Source organism: Brassica rapa, chromosome A08 (assembly GCF_000309985.2).
Source record: "Brassica rapa cultivar Chiifu-401-42 chromosome A08, CAAS_Brap_v3.01, whole genome shotgun sequence".
NCBI lineage: Eukaryota > Viridiplantae > Streptophyta > Magnoliopsida > Brassicales > Brassicaceae > Brassica > Brassica rapa.
In genome coordinates, this window is record NC_024802.2 from 881,891 (window position 1) to 905,920 (window position 24,030).

General features: G+C 30.5%; 3 protein-coding genes across 3 annotated transcripts; 1 reads left to right on the forward strand and 2 right to left on the reverse strand.

Annotated features, from left to right (window-relative positions):
• The first annotated feature begins 5,871 nt into the window (after positions 1-5,871).
• LOC103832643 (GDSL esterase/lipase 22-like) lies at positions 5,872-10,164 on the forward strand. Its single transcript, XM_009108701.2, has 4 exons — positions 5,872-6,641; positions 6,908-7,026; positions 9,120-9,576; positions 9,674-10,164. The coding sequence occupies exons 1-4, from the start codon at positions 6,386-6,388 to the stop codon at positions 10,000-10,002; spliced, it is 1,161 nt and encodes a 386-aa protein (XP_009106949.1). The 5' UTR covers positions 5,872-6,385; the 3' UTR covers positions 10,003-10,164.
• Positions 10,165-15,016: 4,852 nt separating this feature from the next.
• On the reverse strand, positions 15,017-18,976 carry LOC103832644 (GDSL esterase/lipase 3). Its single transcript, XM_009108702.3, has 5 exons — positions 18,123-18,976; positions 17,908-18,035; positions 15,811-16,041; positions 15,488-15,743; positions 15,017-15,406 (listed from the first exon to the last, which is right to left on the reverse strand). Exons 1-5 carry the CDS (start codon positions 18,391-18,393, stop codon positions 15,171-15,173), a joined length of 1,122 nt encoding a protein of 373 aa, XP_009106950.1. The 5' UTR covers positions 18,394-18,976; the 3' UTR covers positions 15,017-15,170.
• A 230-nt stretch (positions 18,977-19,206) lies between these two features.
• Positions 19,207-21,144, reverse strand: LOC103832645 (GDSL esterase/lipase 3). Its single transcript, XM_009108704.2, has 5 exons — positions 20,852-21,144; positions 20,643-20,770; positions 20,030-20,260; positions 19,693-19,948; positions 19,207-19,600 (listed from the first exon to the last, which is right to left on the reverse strand). Exons 1-5 carry the CDS (start codon positions 21,114-21,116, stop codon positions 19,365-19,367), a joined length of 1,116 nt encoding a protein of 371 aa, XP_009106952.1. The 5' UTR covers positions 21,117-21,144; the 3' UTR covers positions 19,207-19,364.
• Between the last annotated feature and the right edge of the window lie 2,886 nt (positions 21,145-24,030).

The following is a 24,030-nucleotide window of genomic DNA, read 5'->3' on the forward strand; positions in this document are numbered from 1 at the left end:
CTAGTTAATATTAGATACTGAAGCTCGCCCGCAAAACTCTTGAAGTAGGTTGGATCAGAGAAGAACTCATCTTGATATGGTACTCTATCAAGCTGTAGTGGGAGTGGAGTAGGCATTGGAGCACAGTCAAACATCCCAGCAGCTTGTAACAGCTCCGATGCATACTTTTCTTGATTCAAAAACAAGCCGGTTGGAGTATACCGAACTTGAATCCCAAGAATATAGCTCAGAGGGCCCATATCTTCCATTCTGAACTCAGAGTTGAGGGATTGTAGCAACTTCTTCATGACAGATGAGTCATTACCAGTTAACAATCATATCAACAACGTATAGTAACATGAAGATAGTGATGCTACTGTGATGATAGATGAAAAGATAAGGGTCTTTGACACTGCAGACTAACCCAAAACTTGAGAAGAAAAGCACTGAACTTGTCGAACCAAGCTCGTGGAGCCTGTTTCAAACCGTAAATAACTCTGTGAAGAAGACAGACATGGTTTGGATGTTTTGTATCTTCAAACCCTGGTGGTTGTCTCATGTAGACTGTCTTTGTTAAGTCACCGTGTAGAAACACATTCTTCACGTCCAATTGCTTAATATCCCATCGATTGACTGTGGCTGTGTGAAGTACCAATCGAATTGTGGTTTTTCTAACCACATGGCTATAAGTTTCTAAGAAATCAACACCCTCTTCTTGTTCATTGCCTCTTGCAACTAATCTGGATCGAAGCTTCTCAATCGTTCCATCTGCATTGAGTTTGACTTTGTGAACCCAACCACATCCAAGTACATGAGCATTTGAAGGAGGAGGAACTAGACTCCAAGTTTTTGTTTCCTGACAGGTATCATATTCATCTGTCATTGCTCCTTTCTAGCCTAGATGATTCAAAGCTTCAGCTATGTTCTTTGGCTTCACAACATCACTTTTGACTGTGGGTAGTACATAATGTGAATTAGGCTTTCGGACTCCAGCTTTGCCTCTAGTTACCATATTATGAGTATTATCTTCTTGAGGTGGGATCGGATTTGAAACTTGAGCTGGTGAGAGAGGAGGGAAATCCTCTTCTTGAAGTTGAAAACCATTTGCGTCATTGTCTTGAGCTTGAAGATCAGGAGTTTGTCTTCTACTTCCTAAGATAACTTCTTCGTCAAGCGTCTGTTTCTTCTACTTCTTCAAGGCTTATGTTCAGAAATTTAAGCCAAGCAGTCAATAGAGGAGTTTTGCCTTGAGGCAGACACGACTGATAGATATCAGAGAATGGAAATTTGCTTTCATCAAAGAGAACGTGACGACTGATGTATACTATCTCTGTAGGAGGATGTAGACATCTATATCCCTTTTGCTTTTTCATATATCTCTAGAAAACACATAGCAGGCTCTTGGGGTCAAACTTGTTATGTGAATATGGACGCAGATAGGAATATCATGCACATCCTAAGACTCGCAGAGCTGAATACTGAGGTGCCACACTATTCAACTTCTCAAAAGGACTGCTTGTCTTGCCAAGAACCGTGTGAGGAAGAAACTTTGTCAAGAAGTTTGGTGTAAAGAGTGCTGCTATCCGGAGTGACTGAGGCATCTTTGCTTCAACCATCATTGATAGTCCTAACTCCACCAGATGACGATGTTTTCTTTCTGCCAAACCGTTTTGTTCTGGTGTGTGTGGACAGGAGAGATTGTGTTTGATTCCACACTTTTCGAGATGAGAAGAGAATTCATTGTTGACAAAATCACCCCCTCCATCACTTTGAAAAATCTGTATCTTTCTTTCAAACTGATTTTCCACCAAATTTTGAAACGATTTGAACACAAAAAACGCTTTAGACTAGAGTTTAATGGATAAAGCCAGCTGAAACCTTGAATAATTGTCTATAAAATGATGTAATATCTGAAGCCTTGAACTGAGGTTACAGGATCATGACCTCATGCTTCACAGTGAATCATTTCCAAAGGTTTCTGAGACTGAAAAACAAAGCTAGAAAACGGAAGCTTGCAAACTTTTCCTAATTGACATGACTCACATATATTAACTGAAATAGCCTTGCTTGTTGATAGATGCTGAAGTATCTGATGGTGAGAATGCCCCAATCTCTTGTGCCATATCCCATCCCTCGCATTATGTTGTCTGAATGAGTAGAACGCAAGAAACTGAGGGTATTCAAGCCGATACAGACCTTCACACTTGTTTCCTCAACTGAGAAGCTGATGTGTCTTTTTGTCCTTAACAAACACATTGTGTGAGTCAAATGTGAATTCACATGGATAATCATCAGTCAACTTTGACACAAATAGAAGTGATTTCGTTATCTGAGGACATACTAAAACGTCTTTGAGAGGTAATGTACCTGATAACGAGGGAAGAGCGATAGATCCAACGTGAGTGATAGGGGGAGGAAGTCGCCATTACCAACAATCACTGAATCTGGTCCTCAGTAAGGCTCAGCTGTCTTGAGATGCTGAGTAGAGCTTGTGAAATGAAGTGTGGCTGCAGTATTTGGATACCAATTGTTTCCTTCATAACCCATTTGTTCCATTGTTCTCATCACTACGTTAGCTTGTGGTTGTTGAGTTGGATGGAAGTCTTGATCAAACTGACGGTAGCACTTGTATGCTGCATGACCAAACTTGCCACAAATCTGACATGTAGGTGCTGATGAATTCTGTTGTGAGCCACGACCGCTGCTTGACCCAAACTGTTGGTAAAAACCCCTTCCTTGAGTTGAATACATGCGTCCTCTGTACCCTCCACTATACTGTCCTCGACCACGACCAGAGTAGCCACCTCTGTTAGTGTAAAAGGCTTGATGAGGAGTGATGCAAGAAGATGCATTGTAGGTCTGAAACTTGTCGTCAAAGGAAATGAGCTTGGACATGACATCATCAAGGGAATAAACAGGAAAAGAGTCCATTGAGTTTTCAATCACAGCAGTAATAGACTCGTATTCCTTGCCTAACCCGTTCAACATACCAAAGATCTTTTCACTCTCGGGGATATCAGCACTAATAGAGTCAAGTTGATCACAAAGCGTCTTGATTTCAGTATGATAGGCAGACATCGTTCTTGTACCTTTTGATGAAGTCTGAATCTTTCTTTGGTGAGCAAGCTTTCTTGTGGCAGATACCCGGTATTCTGGCCTAGAGAGTGCCACACCTCCTAAAAAGAGCGAAGACCATAGACCGAACGAAGAGCGTTTTTTTGACAAAGTTCCATAGATCCAAGTCATGATAAGCTGATCTTTCTGAACCCATCGAAGAAACTCAGGATTCGCGGCTTCTTTGTCTTGATCTCCTTGACGAACGATGATAGTTTGAAGAGGATGTGGTGTAGCTCATGTGACGTAACCCAGAAGCATCTGAGAGGAAAGGAACTGCTCGAACTGAAACTTCCAGATGAGGTAGTTGCCATCCTTGAGCTTGAGTGTGACGCACTGAGTGATAGTAAGATTCGACGCCGAGGTAGGATCTGGATTTGGTTCCATGATCTACTCGCTGAGCTCTGAAACCATGTAGGTTAACAGAGAGAACAGAGCAAAGTCTCTTTCTTTAACTTGTATGTTTATTGCTTAACGTTCTTATGATACATTCATGATATATAAAGAGCAAAGAGAGAAGGATCTAGATCCTATACAGCTGTGACATAATCAGATGGCAACGTATAAGAGCGAATATCGATTTTCCAGCTGTAATGGATGCTTTTATGTACGTATCACACAACAACCTTGAGCTATCGTTTTCACTGACGGTAACTCTTGTTTGTCTCTTTGATGGTTACTGATGGGCTTCACATTTACTTTCTGATAATGTATCTGGGCCGTGCTAATATCCTTCACAAGTTTCTCAATGTGATGAAGAAGAAATCTATTGTGCTTCGCAAAGTTTGGCTCTAACATTGGTGGCCACCTTGTCACTTATTGGTATACTCTTCACAACTGTGACGCAGTCCATCTATGTTTTTGTTATGTTCTATTTATTAGTCGGAATCCTTCCTCCTCCACTCCTTTTATTTTAAATGCTTTTTTCTTAATCGTTGTACAACTCTTTTAAGTTTATGAAAGTTCCTTTAAAAAGAAAATGTACATTATAATTGATTTTAAATGCTATATTTCTTCCATTTATTTTATTTAGTATGATTAGTAAAATGATAAGGATAAAATTATTTAATAAAGTATATTTTTTTTGAATTTTTTTCAAAATTTTTTTGAAAATCAAAAATTATTTTTGAAACTATTTTAAATTATTTTTAATATTTTAATATTTTTAACTATTTATTTATATATTTATTAGAATCCTAAATTTCACATTCCAAAAACTCTACCACACCACTCAACTTTAAACTCTAAGTGTCCGACTAGTTCGAACACAACGATTGCAGTTACATGTGGGAGTTTGCGAATGCAGATGGTTGCAGTTTCAAGTGTTATTAAGCGTTTTGTATGACTGGCACAAGGTTTAAAAATTGTTGTGTTTGCGAGATATTTGTGACTGATTGATTATTAGATATTGCAGAGTTTAATAAAAAATTACCAATATTGACATATTATAATATTATAAAAACATACTATTGTAATAAAATATAATAATTATCAATATAATATAATTACTAATATTTTGTTTATTTGTTTAATTTTTAAAATTTGTTGAAAGTTATAATTTTAATATTTTGAAGATTTATAGTAAACTTTTAAAAGAATATTTTGTTTCGTTTTCTATATGTGTATATCTTTATATATGTATATATATTAATTTTTAAAAATTATAATGAATAGTTAGTTAGTTTAAAGTTTTATAAAACAAATCATGATACTGTTTGTGGATTTAAATTAAAATATAAAATATGTATATATTTTTATTTATAATATTTCCATTTTAAAATTTTAATTTAAAATTTTTAAATATTTTTGAAAAAAAATTTATTTTAATTTATCCACCCGCAACCGCAAACGCTAGTTGGAACCAACTTTTGATTTTAAGAGGTTCGGAGCGGTTTGAAGCGATTTGTATGGTTGTTTCGAAATGCTGTCAACCGCTACCAACCGTAAAAGCTGCATTTGCGGGTGGTAACAGAGAAACTAGTCAGGCCTTAAGTCTAGATTAATTAACTCTATGGTTATAAATGTATTTTACTATTCATTAAAAGTGATGATAAAAATAGTTAGTGTAAACATAAAAAGTCGTTACTTTAAACATAAAAATGGTATCATGAATGTGTATTTGTAGCAATTTCCCAAGTTTTTTCCACTCTTTTATTATTTTGAAATAAAAAAATACATTTAATGCTATATTTTTCTAAATCGAAATTTATTTATTTTGCATCTACATTTTGTAGAAACCAACATTACAGTTCAGTTGGTATCATAGACCTCCTCACTCCAGGGTTCGATGCCAGCTTGAACCTGTTATAAATTAGAGTTAATTATTAGTACTTTCCTTTATTAATTAATATATATACATCATGGCTCTCTTTTCTTAAGCTATACATCTTGGCTCTTGGGCAGGCACGTAAGCGATTTTGTTTTTTATTCTGTAGCTTCTCAACTTTTCTGTTGTTAACTATTTTTATAGTACCCATTTGTGGAACAAGAACAAAAGTCGTAAATTCATTTTTAATATAGTGTTAGAACTTTTATTATATAACATTTGATTCGTAATTCAAAACTCACGTCTTATGAAGCCAGTATAGTTGATCCATTATATTAAATTAAAGTTTTAAATAATTATTGAATTGTTTTTTTTGCTTAAATATAATTATTGAATTATTGCATTTTTTCTGGGTTTCATTTCCCTTGTTCACCATAGAAGTCATAAACGTTTTAAGTGACAAAAAAAATCCAGATTTTTATGGACTTCTCGGTGATTAGTCTTTGAACCTAGAAAACTTTTGGAATCACACCCAGATTATTAAAAAAAGAAATTTATTGCGCTTAAGTAACTTGATATTTTCGTGCATGTCTTCTTCTGATTTCACGTGTTTACTCTTAAGAGGTTCTATTTTTCATGTTTAGGAATCTTTCATTGATATTAGTATATTTTCAATCTTGATTTGGCCTCGTAAATGAACGACCCTGATTAAATCTATATGAATTATTTAGTTAAATATTTTTTTCAGTTCAAAAAATATTATTTAATTAAATATAAAATAAAAACTAGTACGATATCAGTCGATCGATGTCAACCATCTCACGTGAATGTGATCCGTCTGAACTATGATTGATCAATAATCGTCTACTCACTTCACTTTCCTAATGCATAGTTGTGTACTTGTATTAAAAATATTAGCCTCGCGGGACACGTTACTGTTTAAAAATATATTCTTTGCAGTATAAATATAATGACCCGGAGTGTGAACTGAAATCACACAAGCAATATTATCTCTTTCTCTATATAATGGCAGGCAAGTGTAATTTAGCGAGTGTTCTAGGGGGATTTTTGGTATTGACACTGTTACACAACCTGCTCAACGTTTCCGGTCAAAATATCCCGGCGGTGGCTTTGTTTACCTTCGGTGACTCCAACTTCGACGCCGGAAACAAACAGACTCTCACCAAAGCAAACGTTGCCCAAGGTTTCTGGCCGTACGGTAAATCTAGAGATGACCCTAATGGCAAATTCTCCGACGGTTTCATCACTCCTGACTTCGTCGGTACGTTTAATATCTTTATATCTAGAGAATCCTAAAACTTACGTTAATTAATCTTTCAAGTTTATATTTTACCACGTACTAGTTAAATAAAAGCTATGTACAAGTTATAGTTAAGTGCATAGTTTTTGAGGCTTTCAGCTGCTATATATGATTACTTTTCAAAAAACACATGGGAATATTTTTTGTTTGTCTATATATTTGATTTGGTCAACATACGTGGACTATAGAAATATGTGAATACTATTTAATAAAAATACGATATGCAGCAAAATTCATGGGGATTCCGATCCCAATCCCGGCAGCGCTTAAACCGAACGTCAATGTCTCACGTGGAGCTAGCTTCGCCGTTGCTGATGCTACTCTTCTCGGAGCTCCGGTTGAATCTGTAAGTCCAAATTTTCTACGTATAGTTGTATACTATAAACTATCTACATTTTATTGAGGTTCGAGTAAATAATTATTAATCTGACTTCCTTTTGACCCATGTGGAGTGGGACCTTCTTTTGTCTTATATTCGTTACATGTCTCTTTTATTAAAGTTAAAATTATTTTAAGCTTTGGTTTACCAACATAGATAGTAGTAAAAAATAATAATGTTTGAAAACGTAGATAGCAGTAAGTTAGAAAAAAAGTAATGAATTTATACTATTAAAAAATTAGAAATCTATTACATTATAATTTGATATACATATTCAAATCAAAATAATAATTTAAAATTGATTTTTTTCAAATCAAAATTTAATTTAAAAAAAAAAATGATAACTGTCAAAAAAAAATTGAAAATTGATTTATATCAAAAATTCATTCAAAATATTAATATATTCAAAATTTAATTTTTACTAACATATTTTCCAATAACCATTATAAAAATTTTCAATATATATAAGAAAAATACAATACAAAGTCTAATTTCAAACATCAACTTAAAATATAGTTTTTATATTTCACATTAAAATTTAAAAATATAATATATATGTATATGATTATTATATGAGTGTACGTCTAAAATATTATTAATTATAAGATTATTTAGTGGATGGTACGTATAAAATATGATTAATTATAGGAAAAATTACATGTTTACCACTTTTATGGTACTACTTTTCATTTTTACCACCACTAAAGAGATATTTTCAAAAATATCTTCTTCATTAAGTGGCAAAAGACTCTTATGCCATTGTTATTATATATATAATAAATCGTTATTTAAATAAATAAAAAAAAGTAAAATAAAATAAAATAAAATAAAATAAAATAAAAAATAAAAAGGTAAATTTTTTTTATGTTTTCAAATTATACTTTTTCAAATTCGAACTTTTTTATAATTTTGTTTTTTTCGAATTTGTTTTATTTTTTCAAATTTGTTTTTGAAAAACGAAAATTATGTTTGAAACTATTTTTTAAAAAATTTATATATATTTTTAAGTATTTATTTATATATTTATTAAAATCTTAAATTTCACATTCCAAAAACCTTACCTCACACCCTTAACTCTAAATCCTAAGTCTAGATTAGTTAACCCTAAAGGATAATTGTCTTTTATCCTTCATTAAAAGTGAGGGTAAAAGTGGTTAGTGTAAACATGAAATGTGGTACTATGAATGTGCTATTAGTGGCAATTCCCCTTAATTATATGATAACACATATTTTTGTAACCTATGTTGACGCATATATGATATATAATAGTGATTAGGGAAGGGCGTTCGGGTTTATTTTCGGATCTGTTTGGGATTTCGTGTTCGGTTCATATCATTGAGGATTCGGTTCGGATTTGGATAACCAATTTAAATTATTTTAAAAAAAAATTAAATTTATTATATGCTTTAATTTTTAAAAAATCTATAAACAGTAAAATATATTACATATAAATTTGAATAACATATGTCATAGTACCTAACTTAACATATAAATTGGTTTGGTTTAAATATTTGGATAGATAATTAATAATGATTCAAGTATTTTTGGAGTTTTAAGTATATTTTAATTATTTTAGATATTTACGTTTGATTATTTGTATATATTTTCAAGTATTTAAACGAACTTAAAAGTATCATATATATTCTGGATGTTTATATATATATATATATATATATATATATTAAATCTAAAAATAATTAATATATATATAAGTATATAAATCTATTTTGGATATTTAAAATACTTCGATTCGGATCGGATTAGGTTTCCGTTCTTCAAATACCAAAATTTTGAATAATTTGGATATTTAATCAATTTCGTTTCAGATTTGGTATTACTTATTCGGATTGTGAGCGGTTTGGTTCTTCAAATTCGATTTTTTTGCTCAATCCTAAATAGTGACATAAAAACAAATAGCATCATATTTTTCATAAAATATATCTGCGCGGACGCGCGGATCAAAATCTAGTCACAATTAATATCTTACTTAGAAATCATTAAGCTGCACTATAATATAAACGCAAATTGAAATATTAATTATAAATATTTTTTTTCTGTAGCTGACTCTGAATCAACAAGTGAGGAAATTTAACCAAATGAAAGCAGAAAACTGGAATGATGACTTCATCAAGAAGTCAGTGTTTATGATATACATTGGTGCAAACGACTACTTGAATTTTACCAAGAACAACCCTAACGCCGATGCATCTGCTCAACAAGCTTTCGTCACTTCCGTGACCAACAAGTTAAAGAATGATATCAGCTTGCTGTATTCATCAGGAGCTAGTAAGTTTGTGATCCAAACCCTAGCACCATTAGGTTGCTTACCTATAGTAAGACAAGATTACAACACCGGAATGGATCAATGCCACGAACTTCTCAACAACTTGGCTAAACAACACAACGAAAAAATCGGACCGATGTTGAACGAATTGGCTCGAACTCCTGGTTTCCAATTTACCGTCTTCGATTTCTACAGTGTCATTCTTCGTAGGACGCAGAGACCCTCCAACTACAGTGAGTTGGTTAATTAATTACAACTACAGTTTCTTTTTTCAATTTAAAGCTCTGAGACTATGTGAATATATAAAACCGTTAAAATTTATTTTACTAGGGTTCTTCGTGACGAATGCATCGTGCTGCGGTGTTGGGACACACAATGCTTATGGTTGCGGTTTACCTAATGTGCACTCCAAGCTATGCGAGTACCAACGATCTTACTTATTCTTCGATGGACGTCACAATACCGAGAAGGCACAAGAAAGTTTTGGTCATCTTCTTTTTGGAGCCGATCCAAATGTGATCCAACCAATGAATGTCCGCGAGCTCATTGTTTACCCAGTCGATGAGCCTATGAGCGAGGTTTGGTTACCTACAACGTCAGCCATGGTCCAAGCCAGCGACTCTAGCTCGTCAGCAAGCCGTGGTTACGAGTTCTACTGAGTCTCTATAAACCATATATGATTCTCACAAAAATCGGATTCGTAATGTTCTTAGTTTGTAACTTCTTTTTCATCTTGCTCGAGTGAATTTCCAACTAAAATAAAAGATTGATCATTGCAACTCTTACCACGTATTGGACTGATGATAAAGTGATTTAATCTATCGATCATATTATGCAAATAGTAAACCGAAAATCATGGAATCCAGTTACTTATTCAAATGAGTTAACGATCGGAGCAAAATATCCGAACATAACCAAACCAAAATTCACCAATCCTAATCCAAACCAAACTATATAATAATCCGAACATGTATAGGATTTTTTTTAGTTAGCTAGTTAGTTTGGTTCAGTCGAGTTTATTTTCTGTTGTGATTTAAATTTATCTAACTTCTTAAATCTTAAGAACTTAACAAATCATAGATGTATCATTAAATTTAATAAAATTATTCAAAATTTTGAAATAAAAAAAATTAAAATTAAACCAAATTTATCAAGCTAACCCAAATAACTAAGGTAAGTGTACTAAATTATGTATTTGAGATGATTTTATTTTGTTCAATCAAAATACAAATGATCATAAATCGTATGAAAATAAAGTCTCATATTATATATATATATATATATATATTAATATAATTTAAATTAAATTATGTAGTATGTAAGAATAAGTTAATTTTAAAATTAGCATTAAAAATTATTGAGGTCTCAATATTTTAATATTAAAATTTGTATTAGAAAATCTCACATTAAAAATTTGTGATTAACAGTTTATATTTTTTTGTTACGGAAAATATACAAATGTTAATAAAATTTTATGAGTAGAAAGTGTCAGTAGTAAATATTTGAAGAAAATATACTATATATATATATATAATCATACGTCTAATGTTTGTTTCTTCCTAATATCCTATCTAACTATTATAATTCTAAGAATAAGAGATTTGAACTATTTATTTTAAATTTTCTGGTATATCATTTAATAAATCAAATAATTTTTAGTTTATACATAGTTTACATATACTAGAATTGTAAAATTATATATTTATATATATATATATATGTATATATATATTAATCGATAATATCAAAAGCGTAAGTTAATAAAAATAAGTAATTTGTTTTGTTGTTCTAGAATTAAATGATTTTTAGACTGGACTAGTAAATATATACTAGACATATATTTATATTTTGAGTCTCCATTTATATTCAATAACACTTTGATATATTAGATTTGAACACTAACCTATGAATAGAGTTTTCTGTTGATTTTCTTCAAAAATTTGATTTTTAGATATGTATCTACACTGAAACTAATTTTACATATGTCCATCTTTTTTAGCTGACACTTATTTAAAATCCCTAATTCATTGAAGAAGTTAAAAAAAAAAAAAAAACTTATATCAGTGAAACAGAAACGAAAGCACAATTTTATAGAGGTGGAAAATAAAATCACTTATAAAGAGTTAATAGTAAACAATTGAAAGCAAAAAATCTAATATATTTTCATCATTTTACAATCGATGTTGCATATCTGGTTATGTCAACCGCAAAACTTATTTTTTTGTGTACATATGAAGTCTTATAAATAATTAATATAAATTGTAATATGTTAACTATTTAACAACGATGATATATTTAAGAGACCAATATTTGTATTTTTCATTTTACGATAGATAAAGATTGTAATGTTGTAAAATGTTAAAACCATTTAATGAATAAATATTAGTATAAAAAATTTATTTATCAGATGCATGCAAAATATCATCTACTTATTTAATAAAATGTGATTTTTAACTCTAGCACGAATATAATATTATATTTGCGAGTGGCAAAAACATCCAAAATCAGTAAATAAATAATAATAACACAAGACAAAGCTCATCAGTCATCTTGATCTGATCCAAAGTACATGGCAAACCATGAACTGCAACGGTCACTTAATCCCGATGTGGCAAGATAGAAGCAACGACTGATCTTGACCCTATATTCCGGCTCAAGACAAATTTTTTTTGTCAGCTGCCCATTGCTCAAGACAATTATATAGTACCAATTTGATCTAGTATCCTATTTAAAAAGATTTGGATCTTATCACATTTATTGATCCGTTTAATATGATATCATTTTTTTTTGTCGGACGTACATATATATAACTTGACTACTCAACTGTAATAATGCTATTCAATTTTTTTCAGTCATAGGAGTTGATTGAAGGAGCTGTAACATTTTTTTTTATAGAATTAAAACTGTAATTTCTTTTCTGTAACTATAAATAATTTTGCTGTAAAATTCTGTCTGTATATTTGAAAAGATTTAATAACTAACATATTAATTTTCTAAAGTTACAAATAAGTGAAGGTTTATTGTTTTATACAGTAAAACACACCCACAAAAAAATTGATAGTGTAAAAAAAGAATTTACAAACCTGATTTAAAAAAGTAATGCTTTAGAATTAACCTGAGCTATAGAAAGATCTAACCTACGTCGTGTAGAAATCGAAATTCGCACTATCGATTTTAGTCAATGGAAGAAAATCAAAATTTTCGATTTTTTCAGAAGATCCAGATTATCTATGTAAACACACAAATACGAAAAACATAATAATAATAAAAAATACCAATGATGAATTAACCAGAAGCGTTTTATTGAATAAGATGAATTGAGATACAGAGTTTCACCGAAAACAAGATGAACATGAAATCGTGAACAATGGAGAATAAAAAAAAAAGCGGAAAATCTTTCTAAGTACGGAACTTGCTAGTCTAGCCACTTAAGTTCTAAGTTCTCATAAAACTAACAGAAATCTCCTAGGTCTCAATTTTCGGATCCCCCTTGCACTTCGTGTCGACTCTCTTTATATATCCCTCAAGGTCGGTCGTCTTTCTCTTCCTATCCTCGATTTGAGTTTATCCCTTCTCGGAAATCTTCCTTATTCTTTTGATCTTCACGATTATTTTGGAAACTTGACATTTATCTTTTTTTCATTTATTTCCTGCAAAAATTGAGTAAACCGACATAAAGGCTTGGGCTTATCCTCGTCTAAAATCACATGTAGGCACGTGTCGCATTTTGGACCCTTTTAGACTGTATTTCGACTTAAGCGTTTTTATGATTTCTTTCGGAGAAATCTTCCGTTATTGTTTTATACGATTAATCTAAACTTTTACAAAAAAAAAAGTCTCCGCGGTTTTTGTCGTAAAACTTCGGCTATGAGTATAATCGAGACGAAACAAGGAGTGACCTGATCAAGATAACGGAGGAAGGTATCATGCCCGCCCTAGGGCAGGGAGGAGAGACCAACAATGTGCCCGCACTAGGGCAGAGGAGGATGGTCGTGGGCCGTGTCCGCTCTAGGGCGGAGAGGACAGTCGTGGGTTGTGTCTGCCTTAGGGTGGGGAGGACGTGATCCATCATATCCCTAGGGTGGGGAGGACGTGATCCATCGTATCCGTCCTAGGGCAGGGAGGTTATTCAAATCTGTATAATTATTATGGTTAAAACGTTGTTAAATTATTATGATAAAAACAATTAATGAAGTAGTTAGCAAGAGTAAAAATAATGTAAAAGATGTAATAAAACATTTAAACTAGGTAAATTCTGTTTAAATTCTGTAATAAATACTGCTGAATTATTTTGAAAATAACAAAATGAGGTGGTTAAAATTAGTTTTAAAATAATAATAAAAATTGTAAAAAATCACTTAAAAATAGGTAAGTATTGTTGTGTACTTCATTTTTAATATAATAGATAGATATGTTTTCACTGGAAGTAAAATTCAAGACATTCCGCTTACTAAACCAACTGAGCTATGAAGCCTTTTATAATAGAGATACTAGATTTTGATCCGCGCTTGGAAAGCGCGGAGTTTTTGGATTATATTATAATACAAAGTCTTATTATATCGAAAATATAATTTTTAACAGTTATATAACCTATGAATTAGTTTATTTGATATTTTATATGTACACTTTTACGTAAATTTTTTTTATGTATAAGAATTATATCCGGATAAAAAAAATAAACTGAACCGACCCAGAAATATAGGTTTAGTTTAGGTCTAGAGAAGATAACATATTTGGCTTTTTTTGGACCCGTATGTGTTTGTTTGAGTCTGGGTCCTACCCTAGATCCGATCATAAATATGTTGTGTTTATTAGGTATATTTGGATATTTCGAATATGTTTCCAGCATTATGGATATTTTTTTTTAGATTTTTGGTTTACGATTATAGTTTTTGATTTCAGGTAAATTTTCAAAGTAAAAAAAAATTTGGGTATTTGGATAAAATTTTGGGTATTTTCAGTTCAGTGACAGATTTTGAATAAGATTTTAAATTTTTAGGTATTTGAATTTTTTTGGCTATTTGTTTGGAGTTTCAAGTACTTTTCGTGTTTCAGATATTTTTCAGATTATTTAGATATTTCGAATTTTCTTAAGATCCTAAATATCCGAACAGATGTGGACCCATTACGTCCATATCGGGTCCAACAACCTTTTGATATAGATTTTTAATGTTATTGTACAAAAACATGGTTGATGAAATATTTTAGAAAACTCATTTTTAAATATAAAAATATCTATCAACCTATAGACGGTTGAAAGTTTAGTATATAATATGAGATTTTAGTAGGAAAGTTTATATATGATATGATTACGTTATTATAAAGGAAAGAGGAAGTTAGAATGTACACATATATGTCGTGTAACTTCTCTTACTTTAAATCATATATTATATGATAAAAGTGATAATATAAAACATTAGTTTCAATATTTTTATGATTAAAAGTCAAAATGGTAAATATAGTAATAGTAATGATTAAGATGTACGAGTGATATTTGAATAAATAAAGGAATTAAATAAATTATTGTTAGAGAAATACATGGTAACATATTGTTAGTCTAAGTTTAAGATAAGACCAAAAAATAATGAGCTAAATTAAAGGGTCCAAACAACTTTATAGGTAGATTTTTTAAGACTCATTCCTTTTTAATAGTATTGATATTATCACAAAGCATTCATCAATCTTGATATTATTTGAAACATAGTATATTAGTAACAAGCTTAGACAAGATATATAGCAATTAAGTTCAAATAAAGCTTGTGCAAAAAAAAAACGACAAGATATATAGCAATCTCATCTTTATTTTCATAGACATACATCGGCGATTTCAATTAAGTTCAAATAAAGCTTGAAGATTATAAGGTCCAGTGACATTAGGCGGTCCGCTCCATATCAGCTCTGCAATTTGTCGATGGGCCTTCTCTGTCAAATGAGAGGCATCGAAAAACAAGTAATCGGTAACGTTTTCGCATAATTCGTAACTTTTTCCCATTTGATTCCCACAAGTATTAATTCCTCTCAATGGTCCACTTCCACAACATCCCATCTTACCTTCCTTAAACCCTTCAAAACAAACAAAACTTTCAAAAAGTTACTTAAGATCAATCTCTTACATTTATGTAATTACCAGGTAACTTTAATTACCGTATTTAGAAGGATTGTTGATTCTTTCCAACAAAGAAGTGTGATAGTCGTGAAGGGCATATCTGAATCCGGAAAGTTCATGTTGTAGCCGCCGTAAAGCATCCGGAAACTTCTTGTTGTACAAATATATCAGCTCAGCGACTGGTTTGGAACATGATCCTATGTTTGTTGTGTCTAAGATCGATATGACTGGTGCACACTCGTATGCTCCAGTATTCAAGAATCCAAACTTTCTTCCTCCTATTTTATACACTTCCTGAGAAACAAAACATATACATTCTTTCCTCAATAAACTTGAGATCAGTTTTCGGTTTTACTTTTACCTCGACCACGGATGTTGTGTTACCAATAACAAAATCAACGAACTTTTCTTTGGTATTGGACTGGAAAAGTGAAGAGTTTGCAACTAAGGGATAAACTAAGTCGTCGCCTCCGATATAAAACAGATAAACAGCTCTTGAGAAAATCGTCTTGGCCTCTGCATCTCCTAATGCAGATTTCAAGCTCCTGACAACGTTCTTGAAGCTATTTAACTGTGTTCCCAAATCTATCACCTGAACGATTAAAGAAAAAAGAGAGAGAGAGTTTACTAGTCAAATAACAATATCATTGGTGGCTATGTAAAAATATATGTATGTTCTCTTTATTTCAATATAATTTTTTTATAATATATAATTTCTGTTTCAGGATAAATATTGTTTTAAAATCTCCTTGTAACTTTTTTATCACATATATTTAGTTTACTTCATAATCAATGGTTGATATAAAATAGATAAAGGAATTCTAAAGTCATCTTTTCGTAAAGTTATATTGGAATTTTAAATCAAAAGATTATCCCAAGCGTAGACAAACAATGGGTCTTTTCGGATTTTGATTTTCTCGACTAAAATTTAAGTCTCTTTTCGGATTTAGGATTTCTGAATCTGTTTAAATTATGTAAAAAATTAAAAAATTCCAATATAACTTAAATCCATAAAATCCAAAAGTAAAAACAATATACAGCTAAATGTCTAAAATTAGCATAAAAATAGTTCAGTTTGGATATTGGATGAAAATAAGACATTCTAGTGTTTTGAATATTTTTAGATATTATTGAATATTTACTTTAGGCTTTTTTATATAATTTTAAGTATTTTTGATATTTTATAATTAAATCTAAAAATAATATATTTAAGTATATGATTTTCATTTAAATATTTTTAGATATCCAAAATATTTTGGTTTGGGACGGATTCGAATCGATTCTTTAAAACTCATATTTTGGACCTTTTCGAATACATTAAGTTTTGGTTTGAACTTGATATTATTTTTTGGGTCGGATTAGATTCGGTCTTTCGAATCCTGGTGTTTTGTCCAGTTTTAATTTTTTGTTATTATTTGCACAAAAATTTTAAAAAGAGACTCACGACAAAAATGTATATTAAGTTAATATAAAATAACAAAATAGAGTATCTTCAAATAGAGGCCAAAGATTTGAGTTTAATTTTGTTCTTCTAAAATAAATTTTACTAAATTTTAACTCGCACACCCAGCGGATAACATTTCATTTATAAATATAAAATTTTATAATATTTTGTATATAATAATTTATGATAATATATTGCTCTCATTTTAAAATAAATAAATAGATGATATATAATTATAAATATTAAAATTTAACATATGTTAATAATTTTATTTTTTGTAAACATTATTACATAATTTATGAATATTAATCATTTTAAAAGGTGAATGATATTTTAGTCACTTTAAACGGTGAATGATATTTTATTTATTTATCTTAATGAATGTATTTTTTTAAAATATATTGGCTTACCAATTCAACATAATTTTAATATGTTTGCACAAAAAAACATAATTTTAATATGTAATTCATTAATTACTTCTATTTTAATATAATGTAGAATATACTTATAAAATTTATAAAATTAGAAAATAATTTCATTATTTTATTTATAATAAAAAAGTAATTAAAATTAATTTTTAATAACATTATATTATTAATTGCAAAATTAATCAGTGCATTAATTAAAAAGAATATTTAAAATTTTAAGAAGATTTTGTTAGATTTTCTCTCAATAGATTTTATTATTCCTAAAACTAAAATTTAATTTATAGTTAAAATGGATTTGTTTTTAATATCCTTATAATTATTTAGAAATGTTATTCATTAAATAAACTAATGTAAACAATAAAAATATTATTTGAATATATGGACCTAGACTTCTAGTATGACTATTTTGTAGTAGATAAAAATGGTACTTCTCGTTTAATAGAGAAGATTTTGGAGATTTTTTTCCTATGTATACTATATTTAATTTATGATAAACTAAAGAATACTGTTCTGGATTTTTTCCCAACAATATATTTAAACCAGATATAATAAAGAGATAAAATAGTAGAAAGATGATGATATTTACCATTCCTGGAAAGGTTTCTACCAAAGCTCCAGCACCGCCAAAAGCAAAATTAGCTCCATAGGTAAATTGATTGTTACTATTGCTTGGTTGTAGATTTGGTGGGATCAGTGGTAACCATGCGTTCTCAGCTGTCACGTTTATTGAAAGTAAACGAGTAAATAGTTTTTTTTTTTTACATCTTAAATGAGTATAAAAATTTATATATATTTTGTTACCTATGAAATCGGTAATCAAACGTCCGTCAGAGACTCTTCCGGTTGGAAATTTGAAAGTGGTTTGACCGTACGGAAAGAAATTTGATTGGAAAGCTGTATTATTATTGATGTATTTGTAGTTTCCGGCATCGAACAGAGAATCTCCGAACACGAACAAAGCAACTTGGTTTGTGACGTGATTGTTATTCTTCTCTGTGCAGTTGATTGAGCTTATCGATAAGACTATTGTGTAGAGGAACATGATGATAAAAAATAGTTGAGAGCTTTCCATAGTTTATTAGGGACACAAAAGTATTCGATATGTATTGTGACAGTTATATATATGTTTTCTAACATGTGGAAAAATGTTATTGTGTCCAAGTTGTTTTTCTCAAGCATAGATACTTTTCAAATGCAGGACTTTTTAGTGAAATGCACATGCTGTCTTATAGATGGAAAAGTATGAAGTTGACCAAGATAAGTTCAGTAGACTTTCTAAATGCCCATGCATTGTTTGAACAATTTGAAACCATGCATATCAATAAAAAAAAGTTTGTTTACAAAAAACAATTCTAATTGTTTAGGAGAACATAATTGAAATTATTTTGAAGACCAACAACTTTCTAATTGCTTGAGATTCTTGATGCTTCCATCCACCTAGGTAATCTTTTTCTTCTGAATCCACAGACTATGTTTGTAGAGATTTTAGCTGGTTGCTAATTCGATAATGAATCTAATTTGCTAACGCTCGTGCGAAGATTAAACTTGTAATCTATATCCTTTCATTGAGAGTTGACTCAACATGTTCCGCTTGCTAAAAAGTACTCTAACCAATTGAGTTTTTTCTTAAGATCAAAAAATTATTTTATTACTTGAATTTGAATTGATATGGAAAATCAATTGGAAATATAAAAAAAAAATCAATAAGAAACAACTTAAGATTCGAAATCTAGGATTTTTAGCTAACTTGTATTCCACCCCACAAACATATAAAATTGAAATGAAAAAGTGTATTTAATCTCTAGAATTCTTTTAGCTTCGTGGAAAAGTTGTGTCGAACTCTAGGTTATCAACTGAGCTATGAAAGACTTTTGCTATAGAGATATCATATCACTAATCATCCATCCACCTTATTATTATTATTTTAAACACAAAGTATATTACTTATAAACAAGCTTAGATAAGATATATATCAATCTCATCTTTTTTTTTGTTTACATATATATCAATCTCATCTTTATTTCATAGACATACATCGGTAATTTAATTAAGCTCAAATAAAGCTTTGAGATTGTACGGTCTAGTGACATTAGGCGGTCCACTCCATACCAGCTCTGCGATTTGTTGATGTGCCTTCTCTGTCAAATGTGATGAATCGAAAAACAAGTAATCGTTAACATTTTCGCATAATTCGTAACTTTGTCCCATTCGGCCTCCACAAGTATTGATTCCTCTAAATGGTCCGCTTCCACAACATCCCATCTGCCCGACTTTAAACCCTTCAAAACAAACAAATAAAACACAAAGCTTTCAAAAATCTACTAAAGATCAGTCTCTTATATAAATATAAGTACCATGTAGCTTTAGTTACCATATTTAGAAGGATTGTTAATTCTATCCAACAAAGAAGTGTGATAGTCGTGAAGAGCATATCTAAATCCGGAAAGTTCACGTTGTAGCCGGTTTAAAGCATCCGGAAACTTCTTATTGTGCAAATTGATCAGCTCAGCGACTGGTTTGGAACAAGATCCTATGTTTGTTGGGTCCAAGAGCAACGAGGGTGGTGCACACTCGTATGCTCCCATATTCAAGAATCCAAACTTCCTTCCTCCCATTTTATACACTTCCTGTGAAACAAAACATATATCTCTTGTTGTATAGACCAAAAGCTAATAAACTTGAGATCAGTTTTTCTGTTTTTGTTTTACCTCGAGCACGGATGTCGTGTTACCAATAACAAAATCAACGAATCTCTCTTTGGTATTGGATTGGAAAAGTGAAGAGTTTGCCACCAAGGGAAAAAATAAATCGTTGCTTCCGATACTAAACATATAAACAGCTCTTGAGAAAATCTTTTTGGCCTCTGCATCTCCTAGTGCAGATCTCAAGCTCCTTTCCACGTTCCTGAAGCTATTTAACTGTGTTCCCAAATCTATCACCTAGAATTTTTAATACAAAAAGAGAGAGTTTAGTCAAACCTTATGTCTACCCTTTCTATTTCAATTTAAAGTTAATAATATATTTTCTGTTTCAGAATAAATATTGTTTTAAAATTTCAACGTAACTTCTTTATAACAAATATTTAGTCATATATATTCCTAATTATTGATCAATATAAAATTATGCAATACATAAAGAAAATCAAAAAAATTACTTTTTGTAAAGACTGATTTTTTGGCTATTATTCGCGTGAAAAATATTAAAACAAAATTAACAAAAAAAAGCTGAATATATCATTTTAGTTAATATAAAAGAAAGCACAAAATACTAAAGCGATATATTTTCAAATAAAATGGAATAGTAAAAATTAATGATATTTACCATTCCGGGAAAGGTTTCTACCAAAGCTCCAGCACCAGCAGAAGCAAAATTAACTCCATAGGTCAACTGACTGTTACTGTTGCCTGGTTGTAGATTTGGTGGGATCAACGGTAACCATGCCTTCTCAGCTGTTAAAAAAATTGTGTTAAAAATATACTAGCTAGAAACAAAATTAGTAAAAGTATATTTATGTTTTTTTTTATTGTTACCGATGAAATCGGTAATCAAGCGTCCGTCAGAAACTCTTCCAGTAGGAACCTTGAAAAAGGTTTGACCATATGGAAAGAAATTGGATCGGGTGGTAGTATTGATATAGTTGTTGTTTCCGACATCGAACAGAGAATCTCCGAACACGAACAAAGCAGCTTGGTTCGTGACGAGATTGTTATTATTCTCTTTGCAGTTGATTGAGCTTATCGATAAGATGATTGTGTAGAGGAACAAGATGGTTGAAAATAGTCGAGAGCTTTTCATAATTTATTAGGGATACAAAAGTATTTGATATGTTTTCTGTAAGTGACAGCTTTGATTTATATACGTTTTCGAAACGCCTCTATTCCACAGTTTGCTATTCCACAAAAGTATTTTTATTTTTTTTGGAAAAAGTTACTGTGATCAAATTGTTTTTCTCAAGTATAATTTTCAAATGCACGACTTTGAAAAGTATGAAGCTGACCAAAAGAAGTTCAATAACTTTCTAAATGCCTATGCATTGTCTATTCCATCTAACCTAGAAAGAAAAACGAGATAAGAAACAAAAAATCTAAAAATAAATTCCAAATTGCTGTAAAAATATAAGGGTTTAAAATATGGTTCCGTGATCTGAATAATGTGGCCATAATAGTTTTTAGTTTTTTTTTTCCCCTTTTGATTGAGTATATGTTTGACAAGTTAGATGATAATATTTTCCCCTCTACATCGATGACAAGACAACAACAATTGAAACCATATATGAGGATATGCTGCAAAGATGAATCCATCTTTGAGGAACTCTACCGACAACAATATCAACTTACTTGTAAGATAAAACTTATAATTCATACCAACATTACTTTCCATGTTCGTGATAATTAGAGTGAAACTATCAAAGGATAGTTTTATCGTTACTCTTCTTTAACAGATGGCTTATTCGTATTGTAATAATCCCTTTCTTATTAAAGGAGAAACATTTTGAAAGAATAACCTTCAAAATATAAGTTATTTACATGAGTGCCATGCTGACATGTCAACACCATATTCACTCTCAGCTCATATATAAAATTATCCTTTCTCACTTAGAGAAATTATAACAAATGCCATTGTCAATCCAAACTAATAATTGTCGTTATATATCATGCTCTCATAAAAGTTACCTTTTCTTAACCGTAGCTTTTACCTTATGTAAAAGTCAAAACAATTATCTATCTTTTTTACCAGTCGTCGTACTTTAAGTTATGGCCTCCTTTTTTGTTCAAGATGTTCTACATCGTTGAACTCTTTAATATTTGTTTTTTTATATTCTCCTACGGCTTTCGCGAATTACTCAACAGAATCGTTGAAAACTTTTTATATCATTGATTCGTTTATATCATTGATTTTGTTTCTTTTACCCTGTAGTTTTTCTTAAAACTTTTTCCATGTTTGGGTTGATTATCAGAATTTTTTGTTTTTTTTTTCATAATCTCCTCGATCATACTAATCTTCTCACCTCCAATTAGTTGATATTTTTAAGTTTCCAAAAGGCTTCCAGTTTTTGATGATTACGCCGTAATGCGGATCTTAACCAAAACACAAGTTCAAAGGGATTTTCACAAACCGAAATGGCGTAATGAAAACAAATTCAATTGACTAAAATTTGCTACTTTACAACGATTTATTAAAGCAATATATACATGAATCTGGTGCTGATTACTGATGGTATACGGAAACTAAGTTTGGAGGATATGGTAATTGATATTTTACTCTTTTAAAGTAGAATATAGATAGTTTTGACTATATTAAATATTTTGCAGTCATAAATATATAAGTTATTCCGCCAGTAACTAGGACATTTAAAGAGTTTTGGTGTCAAAAAGTATATATGGTAAATTATACTGTGATTTGCGTTAATTAGAGAGTGATTGGCAAGCTTATTCTGTTCCATGAATTATGCTAATATTTCAAAAAAATTGCTCATCAGTGCTCTGATTTTCTTCTATATAAGCCACTACAATGTTAGCCATTTCATCATTAAGCATAATCTTTCATAGAGAAAAAAAAATCTTTTTGGAGGGTCATTCTCGGTGCTTTCTGATGCACCTGAGGTTATATAAATGCTATTTATATCTATTACCTATATTCCGTAATTATGTAAAAAATGAGCGGCTTATTGTTTGTATGCTAACTATGCAGGGGTCTCTAATGTGTCATGGTGGTTCATCTCAGCATTCTGACTCTAATGATCTAACACCAGCCAAGCACACTACCAGAATGGCGTGTACTATAAAGTTGAAGAAGGGATGGTCGAAAAGAGTGGCTAATGTTTGCAATATTTCGCTGAGTTACAAGAAAAAAACTTAAAGGTCGGGTACACTCCCAACAAGAAAAAAAGAATTTCGAAGGCCATGACAGTAATTAAGGAAGACAATATCTGAATATGTTTTTCTGATCAATAACGATGGTCCATTAACATAAATAATTTAGATAAGTCCGTCAATAATTAGAGATCACATATAACAATATATGGCTCAAACTAAGTCCATCAATCAATACTATTAAAAGGGAAAGAGTCTTAAAAAATCTACCTATCAAAATTGTTTGGACCCTTTTATTTAACTCATTATTTTTTGGTCTTACCTTAAACTTAGACTAACAATATCTTACCATATATTTCTCTAACAATAATTTATTCAATTCCATTATTTATTCAAATACCACTCCTAAATCTTAATCATTATTATTACTATATTTACCATTTTGACTTTTAATTGTAAAAGCATTGAAACTAATGTTTTATATTTTCACTTTTATCATATAATATATAATTTAAAGCAAGAGAAGTTACACAACATTTATGTGTACATTTTAACTTCCTCTTTCTTTTATAATAACGTAATCATATCATATATAAATTTTCTCACTAAAATCTCATATTATATACTAAACTTTCAATCGTCTATATTTTGATAGATATTTTCATATTTAAAAATGAGTTTTCTAAAAATATTTCATCAACCATGTTTTTGTACAATAACGTTAAAAATCTATATCAAAAGGTTGTTGGACCCGATATGGATGTAATGGGTCCACATCTGTTCGAGTATTTAGGATCCTAAAAAAATTCGAAAAATCTGAAAAATATCTGAAACACGAAAATTACTTGAACCTCCAAACAAATACCCAAAAAATTCAAATACCTAAAAATTCAAAA